Source organism: Sycon ciliatum, chromosome 1, assembly GCF_964019385.1.
Source record: "Sycon ciliatum chromosome 1, ocSycCili1.1, whole genome shotgun sequence".
Classification (NCBI taxonomy): Eukaryota; Metazoa; Porifera; class Calcarea; order Leucosolenida; family Sycettidae; genus Sycon; species Sycon ciliatum.
Window position 1 is genome coordinate 21,003,767 of NC_088643.1, and position 19,612 is coordinate 21,023,378.

The 19,612-nt window shown below is 49.6% G+C and overlaps 1 protein-coding gene and 1 non-coding gene across 2 annotated transcripts in view; one reads left to right on the forward strand and one right to left on the reverse strand.

Annotated features, from left to right (window-relative positions):
- The window catches only part of LOC135817622 (uncharacterized), a 132,697-nt gene that overhangs the window by 49,357 nt on the left and 63,728 nt on the right, over positions 1-19,612 (forward strand). Inside the window, exons 21-29 of the mRNA XM_065330848.1 lie at positions 4,263-4,547; positions 5,084-5,353; positions 5,700-5,996; positions 6,306-6,593; positions 7,832-8,164; positions 9,658-10,020; positions 10,609-10,944; positions 17,861-18,214; positions 18,456-19,085. Of these exons, the coding sequence (XP_065186920.1) occupies positions 4,263-4,547; positions 5,084-5,353; positions 5,700-5,996; positions 6,306-6,593; positions 7,832-8,164; positions 9,658-10,020; positions 10,609-10,944; positions 17,861-18,214; positions 18,456-19,085 (3,156 nt within the window). The remainder of the gene's footprint in view (positions 1-4,262; positions 4,548-5,083; positions 5,354-5,699; positions 5,997-6,305; positions 6,594-7,831; positions 8,165-9,657; positions 10,021-10,608; positions 10,945-17,860; positions 18,215-18,455; positions 19,086-19,612) is intronic.
- Trnae-cuc (transfer RNA glutamic acid (anticodon CUC)) lies at positions 12,451-12,522 on the reverse strand. The gene has a single exon. It is a non-coding gene; the product is annotated as a tRNA-Glu (tRNA).

Below are 19,612 nucleotides of genomic sequence, written 5' to 3' on the forward strand. Positions count from 1 at the left end.
AGGAGCCGAGTCGATACATGCAGAGTACAATTGTCTGCTACGGACATATGCCTCCATACCGTCGGAGTTGCGAAGGCTGAAGGCTGTTGCGGAGGCTCACCTCGCAAAAACAGTTCCAACCTCTGTTCAGCGCCGGGTGGAGAAATAACTGCAATCAAGGTAGGACTGCATTTCCACTTTGAAGAGTCTTCGAGCGTAGCCACTCATTATCTGCACTGTCCTGTCCTGTCCTTCTTTGTCCTCCTTTTTTGCAGCTTACTCGACTGCTTTGACCCAGAGCCGTAGCATATCGTCTGGTCTGATGGACTGTTGCCTGAGCATCGCTCCACAACCAAAAGAAAATACTAATACTACATGCGCTTCCTGTGTTTTCAATAACCTGCATCAAGAACTCTTGTCTTTCTCATCCTTCTTATTTTATTTCCACTAACTAACTTGTCTTGCTCTTGCTGAGCACGATCGACTTTGGCTCTTTGTTTCCTTGCCAAACACCCGAAACACTCACTAAAACCCGGCGATAGTTTTTTTTCGAATCCCATCCGTTTTTGATGATATCACTTGAATTAATAAAACGAGCAGGTACACTAGATTCATGCATATTATGGCCGCCATCTTATTAGGTGGCCGTGCGTGAACTGCCGTGAGGAAGGAAAGGGGGAGATAGTACCCATTAATAATTACAGAACGTGTGAAAGATGAGACTCCCATGGAGTCCCAAAATGAGATATTTCGTTTTAGTCTTCCACAGAGCTCAGATTGAGACGAATCAGATATATATACATGTACGAGAATTAAATTCATTAGACAGAAAAGAGCATGCGGCCACGGGCAACTTATCTTGGTGGTTAACTGGCGGCGGGGTTTGTCCGTGTGCCCAGTATGGAGTGGCTGGCGACTGTCTTTCGTCCAATGGCCTCGGCGGGCACAGATCCTGCAGTGGTCGCTGCTTCTAGAGAAGGGGACATGGCGTGGCTGGTCACTACCCCCACGAAATGCACTCGCCCTTGCGAACCCTTTGGCGTCGCCCCGTTGGGGGTATGGTGTGAAGCGGGATGGAGGAGAACGACGGGACCCACGTTCTTTTGTCTTCTTTGTGGCCTCCAGTTCGGCCCTACGAATTTGCCTCGCATCGTCGTCGTCATCCGCAAAATCGTTGCCAGTATACTCCGCCACAGTATCCCAGCCCTTTTTATCAGCTTTTCGGATAAGGCGAGACCAAAATAAAATCGAGATTCCCGGGCAGGACCCATGTGAAATTGGTGCGGGCGGGCGAATTTTATTTTTTTATTTTTTCCCATGTATGTACATGACTATATATGTGTGCATGCCATGTTGAACTTTTTTCACAGTATTTTCCGGTAAATTTTATTCAGTTTTTTTTACAGAAAACAGGTACGCGGTTTACCCGTTCAATTTTCTATAATTCGGCCAACGATGGGCCTGATCTGTACATCTGGGAGTCATACAAGCTCGGGTTTGTGTGACTCCACGTCACAGATCCACTCACACGATCAGTACTGTACATGTATGAACTGTTAAAAAAAATAAAAAAAATTGGCTTTGGCTCGATTTTGGTGCGGGAGGGCCCGGGAATCTCCATTTTTTTTTGGTCTCGCCTAAGTTTATTTCTTTTTATAGTGAGAATCTCTGTACCTTGGTTGAGAGAGTCCACGGCGTCCTGGTGGCATCCTGCGCCGACCTGTTGTTTTGCTCTCTCCATCGTCGCCCACACCTCGTTATTCATATCGAACTGCTGCTCGCATCCCTTGGATACAAAAGAGGGTTTCAACTTCTGCCTGACATCAGGAGCTGTGGCGGATGCTGCCCTCAGCTCGCGGATCTCATCCTGAGTGTTCTGGAGTTGAATCTGCTGGTTCTCTACCAGACACGTCAGGTTCTGGGCCCACGCAGGGGGCCTGTCTGCACTGGACGTGGGTTGCGGCGATGATGCCGCCGACAAAGATGGTAAACGAGTCGACAGAGACGCGGAACAGGCCAACGACCCAACTCGTGTCGACGGAGATGTACCATTTCAGGGATTGACGCAGGTCTTCGATGTCCCACGTTACCGAGATGTCATTCGAGGTCCGCCACTCCTCTAGCTTCGTTGTCACACTCAACGGAAGCTTGGATAGCAGTTGGTGGCATACAAGTCGTTGGCCTTTAAAATTAGGTCTTAGTACCTCCCCCTGGGCCTCCAGTTGTAATAGGATGTTCTCGAGGGTCTCACAGGTAGTCTTGATATCCGCATAGCGTGTGCATGACTGAGGTATGTATTGCAGGCGACTTTATAGCTGGGCTATACCGATGTCTAAACTTGCCATGCTCAGCTTTATTAGTGTTGACGGCTGTCTGATAATACGCGTCAGTCACTGATACACCTGCGATCAGACGGGCGGCAGGACCTTTGAGTACACTGCGCAGCTATGTAAACTCGGACACCTGCGGTAACTGCTGTGTGTCAACGGCAGCAGTGAACATATCCCAAAAGTCCCCGGGCTGGGCTAGAATGTCACCATAAAATGTCGGCTGTGCTTGGAAACAACTGTGCTATGCAGCGTACTTGGTGAGGCCAAATAAATCGCGATGCACCGCGCACAGACCCACTTGGGCCTGAGCTGTGTAGCGATCACGTGGTCAGGTGCACTGTGATGCCATCGAGACCATGACGGCGGCTTCATGGAGCACGTCTGGCACGAGGTAGAAAGAAAGGAGAATAAATAAATGAACTGCGGAGCAAAAGTAAACACGAAGGAGAAATAAATTTGAAAGTCTTAGGAGAAATAGGAACGCAGTTCGTGCGTCTGGCGGAGGGTGCTTGCACCTAGCTAGAGGTGAGAGCAGCACTGTCAGATAATGGAAAGACTGAGTTAGACAAGGAGAAAGGCGACGGAGTTGTAGACTTAAACTACAGGAATTTCAAGTAAGACGTGAACACTCAATTTATATATGCATGCTAAAGGGGAAGTTAAGCCGAAAATCAAATTTTCACCAGTTGTAGTCTTCGGGGTGCTGAGTCGAATGGTCTTGGTCCGAGGAAGCTGAGATGCTCCCTTCCTCCTTTGTTCCCAATCGAACTCGCGCACTTCCACCGAAACTGGGTGACTGCGCCCTACTAGATGGGGATTTGTATGCAAAATGTCACTAAAAGTGCCATTTCGTTCTTATAAAAGCACGGATGACCGCGACTGGCCCATATGTTGTCGTTTTTTGGACGCTGAGTCGACTGGTTTTGGTCCGAAAAGGCTGCGATGTAGCGTTCGGCCCTTATTCCCAATCGAACATGGTTGAGCAAGCGGTCACGTGCTCCTGCGTACACCAGTCACCTGGTCACCGTGCCAGCAGGCGACAAATTTCACACCAAGGTTCAACTCAAAGGTGCAAAGGTTCAATTCGAGTGACAGAAACTCGCTCAAACATGCTGTTAGTTGTAGCCTACACGGCCCTGCAGGCACGGCGACCAGGTGACTGGTGTACGCCCGAGCACGTGACCGCTTGTCCAGCCATGTTCGATTGGGAATAAGGGCCGAACGCTACATCGCAGCCTTTTCGGACCAAAACCAGTCGATTCAGTGTCCAAAAGACTACAACATATGGGCCAATCGCGGTCCCTGGTTCAAAGGTTCAACTCAAGTGACAGAAACGGGCCCAAACAGGCTGTAAATTGTAGCCTGAGGGTGCGATGACCAAGTGACTGGTGTACACATGAGCACGTGACCGCTTACTCAACCGTGTTCGATTGGGAATAAGGGCCGAACGCTGCATCGCAGCCTTTTCGGACCAAAACCAGCCGACTCAGCGGCCAAAAGACTACAACATATGGGCCAATTGCGGTCATCCGTGCTTTTATAAGAACGAAACGGCGTTTTAGTGACTTTTGCATACAAATCCCTATCTAGTAGGGCACAGTCACCCAGTTTCGGTGGAAGTGCGCGAGTTCGATTGAGAATAAAGGAGGAAGGGAGCGTCTCAGCTTCCTCGGACCAAGACCATTCGACTCAGCACCCCGAAGACGACAACTGGTGAAAATTTGATTTTAGGGTATACTTCCCCTTTAAAGATTTGTGAACGGCAGTTCTCGACAAAGATCATTAATCACGCATGTGCATGAAAGGAAAACCGAGACGAGAGCAAAGACTAGAAAACATGAAGTAGAAATATCACTACAGACATGTGCATGACGTAATGCATGACGTAGCAGTTCATTTGTCCATCTCCTTGCCAATATGTTCGTTCGTTTGCCTCTTTGGTTTCTTGTCCAGTGCACACAGTGGTACACTCTGAACCAGTCGTTGTAGTAGACAAGCAGCGTGTTCTTGCACGCGCCAATGGTCGAGTCCAACTGCGGTGTGCGGCGGAAGTATTTGGCGCTGCTCAGGTGATGTATTCCTGGCTCTTTGACAACGGAACGCATCAGCGTGACTTGTACGTTGGCAACGGCACTCTGACTCTGGCCGGAGTGTCCCGGCATTCTACAGGACTGTATACATGTACCGTTAATAGTGGCAGTGGCCGGGGACAAGCGTCCGCTGTGGTGAAGGTTCTGGGTATGTTCTGCAAGCGTGTTGTTAATGTTAATGCAGTGCAACACTAGGATACGAGTTAAGAGTAACTCTCCATCACTGTAACTGGATACTATATACAGTCAGAAAGTGCAATAACTAGGCACACAACTGACAAGAGTACTGAGGCATTCGACGTCCTGACACCTAGCTTCAACACATCTCCAGGTGTCAGGACGTCGAATGCCTCAGTACTCTTGTCAGTTGTGTGCCTAGTTATTGCACTTTCTGACTGTATATAGTATCCAGTTACAGTGATGGAGAGTTACTCTTAACTCGTATCCTTGTGTCCTTTTCATTTCTACATTTATTTATGGCTCAACATCCGAGTTTCAGTGCAACACTACTCCTCTTTGTGCCCCGCCTACAAACATGTGCACGCACACCCACCCACGGAGCACGGAACACAGAACACATAGAACACTGGCTGCCTAGGGGTAATGCATTGTCAAATTTCTGGCGATGAAGGCACACAGGACGAAGACTAAACTCTTCTGCTGCTTGCTCGTTTCCATCTGCAGAGTCACCGATGTTAACCAGTAGATTCTCGGCACATGTGAAAGCTCCCGTGGGAACCTCTATGGAGTGGGCAGCAGAGGTTCAGGGCTACCCGCAGCCTAACCTGACCTGGTGGTATGAAGACATTGGCACGCCGGTTCCCAGCGGCGCTGCACAGCTTGCACATCGACTGGCCATCAGCAATATCTCCGTCCAGCACCAAGGCACGTACATCTTGCTGGCCAGCAATGTTCTTGGCTCCGCTACTGTTGAGGTCTACTTGAACGTGCAAGGTGGGTACAGCAGTTTGAGGTATTACCTGCATGTGCTGTATTTTCTGGAGTACATTACACACTCATAATTCACCCGAAAAAGTCGGTGCGGCTTATACGATGACAAAATGAGCCGTGAAATACAGAGTAGATGTATGTATTTTGTGACAAAGACACACACACGCACGCACACACGCACACACACACGCACACACACACACACACACACACACACACACACACACACACACACACACACACACACATAACATTGCACGACGCTGACCCTTGTCCTTTTCTTTTCTATAAATTTATCTTTGGCTCTCCATCCGAGTTCACTATTGTTTTGTTTGCCGCTTGTCTGCAGTGAGACCTACTGTACTGGTGCATCCACGGGTACTGCGTGTGTCGAAATACACCCGCATCGCACCCTACGCCCACATTGCCACATGCCTGTCGCCCGGCGATCAATCTGGATCGCTCCAGTGGACCTGGGACCGGGACCCAGAGCTTGCGGCACACCAGCAGCCATGGTCTGAGGGTCAGCTTTTGTTTGTGCCCTTCGCTCAGCCAACGCCCAAGGTGTATACTTGTTCGCTGCTATCGTCCAGTGGTGGCACGTCGGGAGCAGGTCCGCAAGGTTCTGTGACTGTCGTGCGAGAAGGTGGGAAGCTAGTCAACACTCTATTGTTGTGTGCGCGCGTGTGTGTGTGTGTGTGTGTGCGCGTGCGTGCGTGCGTGCATGTGTGCGCGTGGGTGGGTGTGCGCACGTGTGCGTGTACGAGGAATGAATGTAGTCGGGAATACAGTAAGATGTCCTTGAAGGGTTAATGCCAGTGGATAATCTCTACAGTAACGTACAGTTTGTTGAATATATGTGTAATGATGTGCATTGACCACTGTACTCCCTTACCCAGACACTCTGATTTCAGTCTAACTCTCAGTGTATTGGGTGTTGCGATGTGCTCCACAGATCAAGTGTCAGTGTACGTGCACCCGCAGCACTTGGTCGCGCAGCCCGGCCAATCCGCCGTGATTCACTGCGTTTCAAGTGACCCGCAGGCAGCTTTGACCTGGTCTTACGAGCCCAGGAGTACGGACCAGTCGGCCGACCTTCCAGAGCAAGTCGAAGTCATGTGGAATGGCAGGGTGCTTAGATTGCGGAACGTCGTGGCTGATCACGTCGGCCGGTATGTTTGCTCTGTGGCAAATGCTCGACACTCTGCAAATACAGCCATGGTTGCAGACGTTACCCTGGCTGGTGAGTAAGCACATCTCTGTGTATACGTGCATGTACTTCAGTTCTGGTTTCTAAACACATTCATATCTCTGTTATCCGGGCCGTCCGGGACCAGGCACTGCCTGTAACTTGGAAATGTCCGTAGCTCAGAATCATGTTCATTTTTGATGGGAAAGTGCCAGATATCTGGATTGCGACACCAGTATTTCCACAAAAATTGGCAAAAAGAAGAAATGTTCACACTAAACTTGCCCACAAGGTGCCCGGTTAACCGAGATGCCCGTAACTTTGAGGTCAGGATAAGAGAGATACGGCCGCAGTGATATTATGACTTGATCGAGCATTGATCAGGGTCTATGTATCTGGTTATTACGAAAAGTCGAAAACTTTTCCCTCTCGATTGGTTGAGAGACTCACCTCCTCTCCCCTGACTCACTTGTGAGGTCTGCATTCGTCACTAAGGTGAACAGGCATAGTGGTGGCCTGCGGATGCGAAGGCTAGCTTGTGTGCTTCTGAACATTCAAGCGATGCTGAAGCAGACCCCTCGAATATTATTATTTTATTTTCCCTCTCCTGCTTGCTGGACATGAGGGAGCTCTGCCGTTTGCCTCCGAGCATTTTCCCGTCAGCGTATGTTCATATGCACTGGTATCCATGTGTGTGCGTGTGGAACACTCATACTCTCAAAGGCTCACAGTTACCAGTATGACTTGTAAGTTGTCCATTTACAATGAGGAGAAGAAGACAACGGCAGTGCGAGTATGCGCACAGCTTACCACGAATACACACGGTGTTCTACGCGTACTTCAAGTACACTAATTACGTATGATAAAGTACCTCTACTACGTGTGCGCTTGTGTGTGCCTTTCATTAAGAGCGCGCAACTTCCAAGAGTGTCCAGCTGTCTGCACAACCTCTATCCAGTGCTGCGACGGCAGAACTTCACATCACGCGACTTGGTTTAGTAGGTTACGCTGGCAAACAGCACAAAGTGACCACCAGAGGGATACACCCAGCAAAGCAGGGGTGCGTGCAATCCCGTATCTATCATTCACAGGGTGCACATAAACACGATGTGTGTGGGTTTGTCACATGATGTGAATTGCTGCCGTCGCAGATCCCGTGAACTGGAGTTGCGCGCTCTTTGAGGATTATGTACTCTTGCTTCCATACTTTGTGGCGTGCTGATGTGCCATTGCTATTTCGTGCTCGGATGCTCTGCACCATCGAAATTAATTCTGTGTCCTCCACTTTGTAGGTGCTCCCGTACCGCCTCTTGTCGACACGCTATCGTCACAATACAGTGCTCACGCCACCAGCCTATCGTTTCCAATGCCTTGGTTGCTCTCCGCCGAGGATGTCAGTAGCTCCGACGCGCCCCACCTGAGGCTGGCATACAAACAAGCCAATACACAGGCCACGCAGGCGTGGATGTGGTTGCCGGAGCGCATCTCGCCGAGCGAGCAGCGCACCGCAACCATCTCCGACTTGCGGCCGAACACGCCGTACGAGGTGTTCTGGCAGGCCCGTTCGTCAGCCGGACCATCGCTGCCAAGTGCGATAATCACAGCTAGGACTGCTGAACACCCAGGTAGGCAACTGGGCACAAGGGAAGGATGCAAGCGTACTTGCTGCCCTAAAATGATTCTTGCGCGTGCTTAAAGTATGTTGTAAAAAACACAGAAGGTGCATGCTCTGTTCCCAACCAAACTCTCACACGCTCACTGTTTTCCGACTCACCAGCTTTGTGTAGCCTGGATCGGATTGCACCTTTGCTTGTCAGTGTCATTGAATCTAACATGTATATTCTCCCGTTATCACTGCGCTTTCGGGCTCAGACACCTCATAGTTATTTGCCCTGGGAGTGCGGCGCTGGAATGCGAGTGATAGAAGACCCTTGTCAGAATGTACTGCTCATAGGCTGAGAATAGGAACAGTGGCCCCGGGCATCGATCTTGTCTTCCCCTCACTTTTGCAAGCATGCACATTTAGTAGGTTTCTTTTCTTTTCGTGTTATTGTGACATAGCAGATTGATGGCTGCCTCACGGCTATCTCTCCTCTCATCCAAGCCATTCAGCACCAGCAAACCTGTTCACTCAGCATTCAGCTGATACACATCAACACAAATATGCTTTTAGTAGGCCAATACAGTACGGATCGGCTATAGCATTGGTGTTTGATTTTCAGTATAATATCACTATAGGCGATATATTACTACAGGTGATATGCATACTTAGGTATGCCTGACACATGCGTGTATGGTGTCATTCGAATCAGTGCAGCGTGCAGAAGCGTGCTGTGCATGTCACTGTGCAGTACGCGCAGTGCAGAGCTACTTCCTGCGGAAACAAAAACTTCGTGACTTTTTGACATGAGTTTTCAAGGAGTTGCTGTGCTCAACAAATGTGTTCTTTTGGAAGAGAAACACTTCAACACATTCCATCCACATATCAACAATATCTACAGGATCGATTAGTGGGAGTAGAGTCTCAGTCTGGGTCGCCATCGCTCGACTAATCACCGCTGAAACCGTTCCAAGTGGCAGGTCGACCGACGCGTGATGTCGTATGTCACGGAGAAGCTTCTCTGCGTCCCTGATCGTCTTCGCTGTTACCTGAATGCCTTCTCCAACATCTCGGAGGAGACCACGGTAGCGCTTCAGCGCTGGTACTCATTACTGCCTCCGTTCTCGCTCGAGGATGCCCCGGAACAACAAGCACAGCCAACGCCAAACATTTCGAATTTCCTCCGAGGGATATCATAGTCGTACCAGCGCTTCCTGACTGCAGCGATCAGATCTCGCCATGTATGATGTATAATTTTTTATGATCATCACTATAGCCGGTGAAAAATGTATGCAATAAAATCATTTTGACTAAGAAATCGTATCACTATAGCCGATATATTACTATAGCCGATTATTACTATAGCCGATCCGATATGTATAGAAAGGGGTGGTTTACGAAAATGAATTCGAGAATACGATCACTATAAGAGGTATATTACTATAGCCGACAACCCTATAGCCGATCCGCACTGTACTGCAATAGAGAAGATTTTGGTTTTCCATGTGTGCTGTATAGATGGTCCGATCTGGCCACTTCCATCCACGTTTCCTTCCCTTTGCACCGCTACGGCAGTGACCATTGCTGCACCTCTTCTGAACCCTGAGGAGGACGAAAGGACTCAGTCCACTGCAGAGATGATCAGGTTTAGCTATCTCGTCGTGGACTATTCCACGGGCATGCCATCTGGTCACTCATGGGTGATGGTACCTGCCGACAGCGTACAGATGCAGATGCTGATGACACCGGCACGTCAGCAGGTAGTCCATATCCAGGGATTGACGCCTCGTACCCGGTACAAGATCAGGGCTTGTCGTGTCCGCTCGGACCAGAGCTGCTCGTCGTGGTCCGCACCAGTATCATTGACCACAGCTGACCAGGGTGAGTCTAGTGCTACCAAGCAGCAGCTAGTAGCTACATGTGTTTTCTGAAGCAGTCTACAGGTATGTGCAGCAGCAGCAGCAGCAGCAGAATGTATGCGAGTACATGCATGCATACGTGAGTGCGTGTACATGTGGAGAGTTTAGATACGAAACGTGACATATCCGTTTCATCACTTTTCGGATTATGGCCAGAAAAAGATTCCTTTATGTGCGGTTCGAATCTAAATCCATATTTGGGTACTAGTTTTTTTATTGGTTCTATTCAGATTCTTCGTGTGAAAATTTCACTGAAAGTGCCCCTAGACATATAAAGAATGATCACACTGAACTCAAGATCTCACTCAAATTTGTTGCTTGTTGCATTTTGCATCTAAATTCTTCATGTATGTGTGCATGTCTGTTTTTGTGGGCAGGTACGTGAGCAGGCAAACACTGAGTAAATCTTGCCACTACAATTATGTTCATAAGTTGAAAGGGAGTTGAAACGGAAAAGGTCTGAAGAAAATATTGGCTATCGCTACCCGGACTCCATTATTTACTTTGTATTCTTAGCGCTCTCTCCCCTCTCCTCTCCATTCTACCCTAGGTGTACTACGGTGGCCGCACCCTGCATTGGTAGATGGCGGAATAACTCCAACGACAGTCCTCTTCAACGTGCCTGAACCAGTGAATGACACCAGCGCTGTGACGCTCTCTCACCTGTCATTGGCTTACCAGAGTTACCAGCTGTCCACAGGAGACTGGAGTCCAGTCGTGCACTCAGGCGTGCGCGTGCCGCTTCCCGTTCGACCGGGCGCCACCGTCCGCCTGGGCGGCCTCAAGCCGGCTACGCTACATCGTGTGTACGCGTACGGAGTCGTGTTGACGAATGGCTCACGCAATCCGTTCAACTGCCCAGTGACCACCATGACAGCGGCGGTCGGTACGTTGTTGGATATTCCTGTGCCTTAGCTTGCCAATCGATTTCTTGGTGTTTACTGCCAATGAACGTTCTGCATGGTTTGTAGACTTTGTAGTTTGTGCTGCTGAAAGAGGTACTAGTACATGCGGGGGGGGGGGGGGGGGGGGGGTAGGGTAATGATGCATAACTGTTAGCCAGAGGGCAATTTATAAGAAAGATGCATGTCAACATTTGTGGCTTAAGCCTAGTTCACATTCGACGCAACGCCGACGGTACGGGACGTAAGGGCTTGTCGGGAGGGCTGGGGTGAGCTGTAAAATCCTGTACGTTTCGTACGACACGACATGCAGCAGTCGTTGCGACGTTCAACGTCGAACGGCGCGAGTCATAAGGCACGGTCCGTGACGGGGTGACTTTCGGACCTAATTTCTCGTTTTTCGGGACTTCTTTTCAATTATTTCTCCTTCAAAGAAGTGGAATCAAGCTCACAATACCAGTTTTTCAAGAAGACCAAAAAATTAGCTCTGAAAGTTGTGGCATTCAAATAATAGCCCCAGGAAATGATAGAATAGTTCGTCTGTCACGCTTCTGAACTATCCCTCAATACAATAAGTGACATGAGATCTTATGTTGCTAAAATTCAACTCAGGTCGTCCTAGCCATTCTGTGAGTTATCATGGGAAGCGCAGTGTTCGAAATGCTTAACATTTCCAAGTACGAATCGGGAGTAGTCGGCGCACGACGCCGTCTCCTGTTCACACTCGAATTGCAGCCGTTTTGTACGCTTGCGTCCCCGCCTACGCCCGTCTACGGTATGAAAAGTTGGATCGATCCACTCTTCCCGTCGCTTCCCGATCTGTACGGTAGTACGGTTGCGTTCCCGTTCCCGGTGTTCACATTGGACGCCGTCAGACCGTCCCGTCGCTTCCCGTCGATCCTTACGTCGCGTCCCGTCGCGCCCCGTCGAATGTGAACTAGGCTTTAGTAGTATTGTAGCCATGAGGGAGGGGAGGAGGGAGACTGCCGTACTTTGCAAGATCAGAGCCTTATTGGAAAACCGACGTCCACGGTATAAACTACATTGTTTTTATGAGTTGCCGGGGGTGATTTTGAGGAGATTTTTGTGTGCAAAAGGTGTGATTCTGACGCCAGAATTAGAAGGAAAAATGTAGGTGCATGACAATAGAATTGTAGATGGGTGACGTTATCATGCTTGGGCCAAACTCCGTTCAGGTACATGTAAGTGTGAATATTACGGTAGGGTTGGTGAAATTGGCCGTGCGTGCATTTGTGTACGGTGCAGACCGTACAGTGCTCATGTCATCGCCATCAACTCCCTATCAATTCCTGCCACCATCCAGACCTCTCCGTTCTTTATCCGCTGACGATGTTTTCAACGACGAACCTAAAAGAAAAAGCGATCGACAGCCAGTTCCCAGATGCTTTCTTTTTTTACAGGTGTCGACACCATGCCAACACGAACTCTTCCAAAACTCGATCAAACTTCTTTGAAAAAAGAAAAGAATGTTCCCACACCGGGAATCGAACCCGGGCCGCGGCGGTGAGAGCGCCGAATCCTAACCACTAGACCATATGGGAGACACATTGATAGTCACCGGGATGGCCAATAGCAAGACAACACAGAGCGGGAAATTGCTAGTCATACAACCTCTGTACTGTACTCTTGATATCCATATAAAAACCGCTCTGTGACCCGTTCTGAAAAACCTTTACTGGTGCAGCCCCGTCGTAAAAGTATGAAATTAGAACTGGCCCTTTATCACCCCAATGTGAAATGGTCCACCTAAATAGGGAATGACGGAACCCGAACGCACCAGTAGCACGCGGTTCCTACCTACACCTGTGGATGCAGATGGGGACGCTGGTCCACAGCCCCATAGTAATATTAGTATAGGCCATGCATGGTCGTCGCTGAACTCCCATGTAACATTGTTGGATATCCCACGTTTAGATCTACTACTGGCAAACTTACACGGCCACTGATACCCTGTAGTAGTGGTGGTGGTACCCTACTAGCGAATTAGTGCCCCTGGTACCATGCAGTAGTGGTGGTGTAATCCTATGACCGTGATCCTGTGCCCTCCCGACGTCAGCAGACTTAATTCAACATATTGGCTTGCAGACGAAACATTTTTAATTGCATGAATGCTGTCGACGCTGTTTCAATGGCCCAGTGATGAGCGGCGATTGAAACTAAGGCGACCTGGACACGAACGAAGGGAGAAGGCAGAAGAATGCGTGTTTAGGCAACAGACGGAGACTGTGAAGCATTCAGCCATTGCATACCACTGATGCGAGCTTATGGCCCGCACACATCGGGAAGTTCACTAGTTGCGGCTTGTGGGAAATTTTCCTTGTCCAACAATTTTAGGGGTCGCACTTGGTATCATGATCAGCTCTCGACATCGCGGCCATCTTGCTTTTGACTGCATGCGCGACGCGTGCTCTTTTGGATCACGTGTGTGGTTCTCAATGCATTGTTTGCATACAAAACTGCACAAGCGCTACAAAGCTAGCTACGTACATCAAGACCTGCAGATATCTGATTTCTGTGAACAGAGTTTCTTCTTCACTGATACCGTTCTTGTTTTGACACGGCGACGTTCTCTTTCCCCGTTCTCCTTTCAAAATAGACTTCCATTTAGTTGTAAGTCACAACAGCAAACTTACTGGTAAGTGGAGGTCTAAGGCTTGCGCGCAAATATTCCCGCTTTGAATTCGCGTGTCAATACTCAGAACAACGACCGTGGGAATCATGCGAGTGGAGCATTTCTCAGGAGGAAGAGGTTCTGTTTGCAAAGTTGCTTCGATCCACAAGGAGTATACCAGCAACGAGTACACCTGCTACGGAAAGCGATCCTATCGGGACTTACTGACGGTATGGTTTCCTTGTTTTATGTCACTTGTATCGGTACTTTTCCTACTGCACGGACTGCACTTGTATGATACCTGTGACACAAACATCACAATCGCACGGTGTCGGCTTGAGTTGGTCTTGGAGTCTTCATGGTCCAGCAACGCGGCATCGCCGAGTTGGAGAAAGAAAGCAATGAATGTACATGAACATTGTTCCAAAACAAAGACACAGGGCAAAGCGTTGCATTCAGCAGGCAGATCATTCTGATCCCTTCCGCGCACCAAATAAACTCAAAGGCAGTCCAAGTACATGTACTTTCCGACACTGCGCGATCGCGCGAGCGGCTCGCGCCGGGCCGTCCTTGCAGTCTTCAAAATGTTCCTTGGCAGCCATCTCTTCTCCGATTTCGATGATCGAGGGCTCATTTTCTTTATTAGAATCTCCTCCGTAAATCTACCGAATCAATTTTTTCCTCAACGACATAGATTTACTGTCAGAATACTGGAAAGCAGGGCGACAACGCTCAAAAAAAGCCCTACACACGGATTTCCCTTCTACTTGACCGATTTCAAAATTTCTTTCGATAGATGTCCGCGTACTTGGCCGTCAAAGCAGCCCTGCGATTTTCAACGCCGTAGCTAGATAAACGGCTGCCAAGGAACCCTTTACAAATCGCCCAAATATTGCGATATTTTGAATTTTCCGTAACTCTGATTGGCTGCACGACCCTGACGCGCACGTGCTGCGTGCGTGATGAATCAAAATGGCTGCGATGTCTAAGTACACAAGTGCGACCCCTGAATTTAGCACAGGTCGATGTTGTGGACACCGAGGTGGAAATGTGTAGGCAGAATGCATGAATAGATAGATTCACACACACACTACTCCTTACCTCTCCATGTCACGTCCACGGGCCCGTGGCTGCCTCCCAGAGAATACATTGTGCACATGGATACTGCAGATGGACACACAGCGCAGGACATAAGGGTTCAGTGGTGGTGCACATACGCCACAACCACTGGCACGGCACGTTGCACATGCCACGGAACTTACATGTTACCGTGGTAGGAGTGTGTGGGCGTGGACGCGTGGCCTCGCCAAGGTGCCCAGCGCCGTCGTCTGCGCCGATTCTGTCCGCGCTGCTGCCGGGCATCGTGCCCGCGCTCCTGTGACACCGGCACAGGCTCCTGCACGAGCAGGTTCACGTTCCCCAGCCCTGCTGCGGCTGCTGGTGCTGCTGCGGGCGGGGGGTCGTGCCGTTGCTCCTCCATCACCACGGTGACGGGGCTGGGCACGGGACGCTGGGCAACAGGAGGAGGTGGGGGCGCGCGTGGCGACCGTCGGTCAACTCCGGTGTTTTCGCCCGCAGCAGCCGCATCTGCGGGGGCAGCGTCAGCTTGGGGAGGGTGGGAGAGGACGTGAGACGGCGCCACGGGCTCCAACACCTCTGCGGATGCAAGGAGCTCAGCAGCGTCAGCTGCCGACATGTCCAGTGCATCCAAGCATTCTATAGTTATATCGGTCTCTGTATTGCAAGAAGCACAAGAAAGCAGGGCACATGCAATTAGCAACGCAATGCACGGCAAGTTGAGAGGATTCCCACCAACCACCCATCCTCACTAGTGGAGCAGGAGGACACAGTGCGCTACCTCAGCATCAACCAGCAAGTCGCTGGGAGCGAGATTAGTGGTCTCAGAGCTTGCAGTGCAAGCGAGACTGCGCACACATTGGCGTAATGACACACAAAGTCATTTGTAGTATGCAAGGCACACATTGGTATGGTCAACAATTGACTCTGTCAACGACACTACACTGTCATTTGCACTCCACACACAACCATGGCGAAACACTCGAGCTGTGTAGTGGCCACCCGTCTGCCCACCATGGTGGTTCACACTCGCAACAAGAGACATACGTCTATCACCAACATTGAACGAGGTGGGTAAGAGGAAAGGCACACCTCGGAATATTTCCATGCAGACACCTGTACGTGCATGGGCCATAGTGGATGTGCGACATATTTCGTGATCTCCACCGCATGCCGAACATTCATGGTGCGCTGTGTGCGTCAGACATCTGTACGCATCTTTGCTTGTGTCGCCAGTGACAAGTATGTTGTGGACCTGTAATTCACGGTGGCCGTCAGCAAAGTTTCGTGGACACTGTGCACAGTCACAGGACCATGAATTGGTGTAGCCGATCGTCATTTGAGACCTCGTGGTGTCGGCTCTTTTGCTGCGCAGGTACTCATCGCATGTTTCAACAAGCCACATGAGTGCCTCGGTGACATTTTGACAAGAGCCGTCGAACATTGACGGCGCAGCTCGCGTGCAATGTTGGAGCAACTCCCTAATGGGAGGTGCACCTTGCGACATTCTCAGTGCATCTAGCGTTGCAACCAGAGGTCCTATCACGGGCACATCAGTAGTTACCTGCTCTGCGTACACATTGCTCAAGTGATTGCTCAGTTGACTGGACGCAAGAAGCTGGAGAGCACTGTCCAGGAAACATGTGTTTCCCAGGTTGGGCAGGCCAACAACGGCTTCGGCAATCGGCCTCCGTAAGTGTAGAACAGGGGATCGTCGATCGATGTTCCTGTCCACCTGACCTACGGCTGGACACGGACTTCTTTTCCGGCCGCGCTGACGTTGAGCCTTCCTCTTCTTTGTCCCAAGTGCTGCTGGTGGGACAGGAAAAGGTGCCAGGTGTGGTGTGAAATTTGCGCGGAGGCGGACATTCACCGGGATGGCCAATAGCAAGACAACACAGCGGGAAATTGCTAGTCATACAACCTCTGTACTCTTGATATAACCAAGAGTACATAACCAAGAGTGTGCAACTCCACGATCCCCCAGCCCACGGCGGAATTTTTTTATGACATCAGTCTTTGGCGGCGGTTTGGCTCACTGATGCCATCATGCGTAGCCAGAGATCAAAGTACAAATATTTCGTACATTACAGCGGCGGTAGTCGAAGCAGGACAACGGACAATAGATCGATGTGTCTTGAACCTGACGAACTCTCACCGTATCTACAAAACAAGCGCGGGAAAGCATACCCATTTCATCATACTCCTGCCAAAGAATGACGCAATAAAAAAATTCCGCCGTGGGTGAACCCATCGCAGCTCAAGATATGAGTTGCACACTTGGCCATGGTAAAAATTATCTTTGATTCTCAAGTACGCGCGCACCGATTGTTGGCGGCGTACCGAGGTTTATTTTTAATTCCTATGCATGCATATGCGCGCATGAAAACAGTCAATGCGAAAGGCATGAATCAGAGAGTACATGTAGTAAAATACCGGCATTTTTCTACTCCCTGGCCTGAATATATGAACATGTGACCATGTACACATGTGTGACCCTATCTTTGGAAATAAAAAAATTGTGGGAAATAAAATTAAAAAATCGCTCGCTCGCACCGATTTTCACAGGCTCATGACCTGAGAATCAACTTATTTTTTACCATGGTCTTATGTACTCCTGATATAACCAAGAGTCCATAAACAAGAGCATGCAACTGTGATCTATTTTCTGTGGACCGGATGAGCGGTGCGCTACCTTCATTACATCATTCAGCTGCATTTCGCGCACTGCGAGAAGTCAAACACCACACTTTCCCTGTGGTTTGAAATGAAGTGTTGTACGGGAGCTCACACATCCAAGATTTAGAGATCTTGTGGATACTCAAACGAATCGAGCAAAAACGGATGTGCTGGTACGAGAGATTGTGGGTTTGAGTGCATGCTTTTCAGAATGTGATGGAGGCAAGTTATAATAATGAAAGCAGCAGACCGCGCGCAGACTCTTAACCACAGCTGCATACTCTTGTTCATGGACTCTTGGTACATGTACCACTCTTGGTCTAAAAGGAAAAAAAGGGTTTTATTTTACAGTGTGGTGAGTTGTGTTGTTGCCATGACTGGACAATGTGCAGATGTGAGACGTTGTTCAGCTCACCTGCCAATAGTTGAGTTATTCTGTGTGGCTGTGCCGTAAGCGTGTATGCTCAGATTCACCAATAGTTGGGTTAATCACCGTGTCTGTGCATGCCCAGATTCACCATTCTGGCCAGGACCACAACTCGCAGTAATCAGCGTGTCAGCGAGAAGTGCTACGTTCCTGCATCCTCGCGTTGTTTCTGACTCATCCCCAGTGGGGTTTTCCCTTCACCTTCGCCGCCGCCGCCAGCACCACCACCACCAACCCACAGTGGATGTTGCGTTGGATGAAAGCGAACCCGAGTGGCTCCCCTGGCCGTACGTCTTCACGAGCGCATCACACGAGCATCTGCTAATTGACAAGCTTCATCCTGATACCACATATGATGTCATGGTTGTAAGAGGTGGGAAGAAATCACGCTACCAAAATGGTCATACGCTCACCTTCCGAACACCCTTTCCAGACAACGGTAAGATTGTAACGTTGGTTTTGAATAGATTTTGTTACTGTAGGCACGGAGTGCACGAGCCAGTTGGATACACATGTGTTTCTTAGCCTCCGCACAGCTAGCTACTTCAACCTTGTTAGGTCTCATCAGCAGATCTCAGGGTGACTGGCTGAGCCGATTGCTATTTTAAATGTCTAGTGAACAATAATACAATGCCCTGTCTGTGTGTATGTGTCTCTGTGTCTATGATTGCGCATCACAGACACATCTGAACAGTTTCTGGTGACTGTCATTGATCACAAAACGACCTCCACTTCGGTGACGGTGCTAATCCGAGCACGTCTCGAAGCATCCGCACTGGGTCATTTACCTGGCACTGGCATAACGCAAGGCCGCTCCTCTGCCGGACCAGGCATAGCCGCAGAAACCGAACAAACGATTGAGGGCTTGCAAGCCAACACTCTCTACACTCTGCAGTTCCAGTCTGAGACGGCGGTGGCTGCACACGCAGCGCGCTTGTTAGAACAGCCGCCGGATGACATGGCATCTGTCCACGTGAAGACTATTCGTATCGGCAGTCCTGTCTGGCCAGAGGATTTCCTGGACGTGCTGAAAGTGTACTCGCGGGAACTTAGACTTCCTCTACCGGCTGTGAAGGGCCAGCGATCGCACGCAACGTACTCGCTCTACATGCGCCGTTACAACATGATGGAACTCTCGTGGACTGATTGGAGCACATATGCACCTGCCGCGGATCTCGGCGATGAATTCCGGCTGGTGTCGGTGATTGGCCTTTCCCCTGACACACTCTACCAGGTATTCTGGCTGGACGGTCGGGGCGTAGGCAGCCTGGCGCGGTCCCCTGTGCTGTCTCTAAGAACGCTGCGCACAGGTGAGTGTGTGTGTGTGTGTGTGTGTGCCTCAAGCGGCATGCGCCATACTGCAGATTTCGAGTTTAGAGCCTCAGCGTGAGGAAGCCATCGCTATCATTGCTACGGCAATGGGCGTTCAAGGTTCAAGGTGTGTGTGCGTGCGTGCGTGTGTGTGTTTGTGTGCGTGCGTGCGTGCGTGTGTGCGTGTGTGGGTGGGTGTGAGTGAGTGAGTGAGTGTGAGTGAGTGTGTGTGTGTGCGAATGCATCGTGATCTGTTGTGCAGTGAGTGTGTGTACAGTCTGTATCGGCTATAGGGTGACTGGATATAAGAATATATCGGCTACAGTGATATTGGTACGAAATATCAAAAGCAAAACGTGTTTTACCCAGTACAAGTATCACTATAACCAATATTATCGGATGTAATGATATATCGGATACTATGATGGCAACAAAGAATCAAAACATGCATAACACACTATATTATTATCGGCTCTAGTGATAACTTTAAAATACATGTAGCAATAATATCAAAGGCCCTATTTTT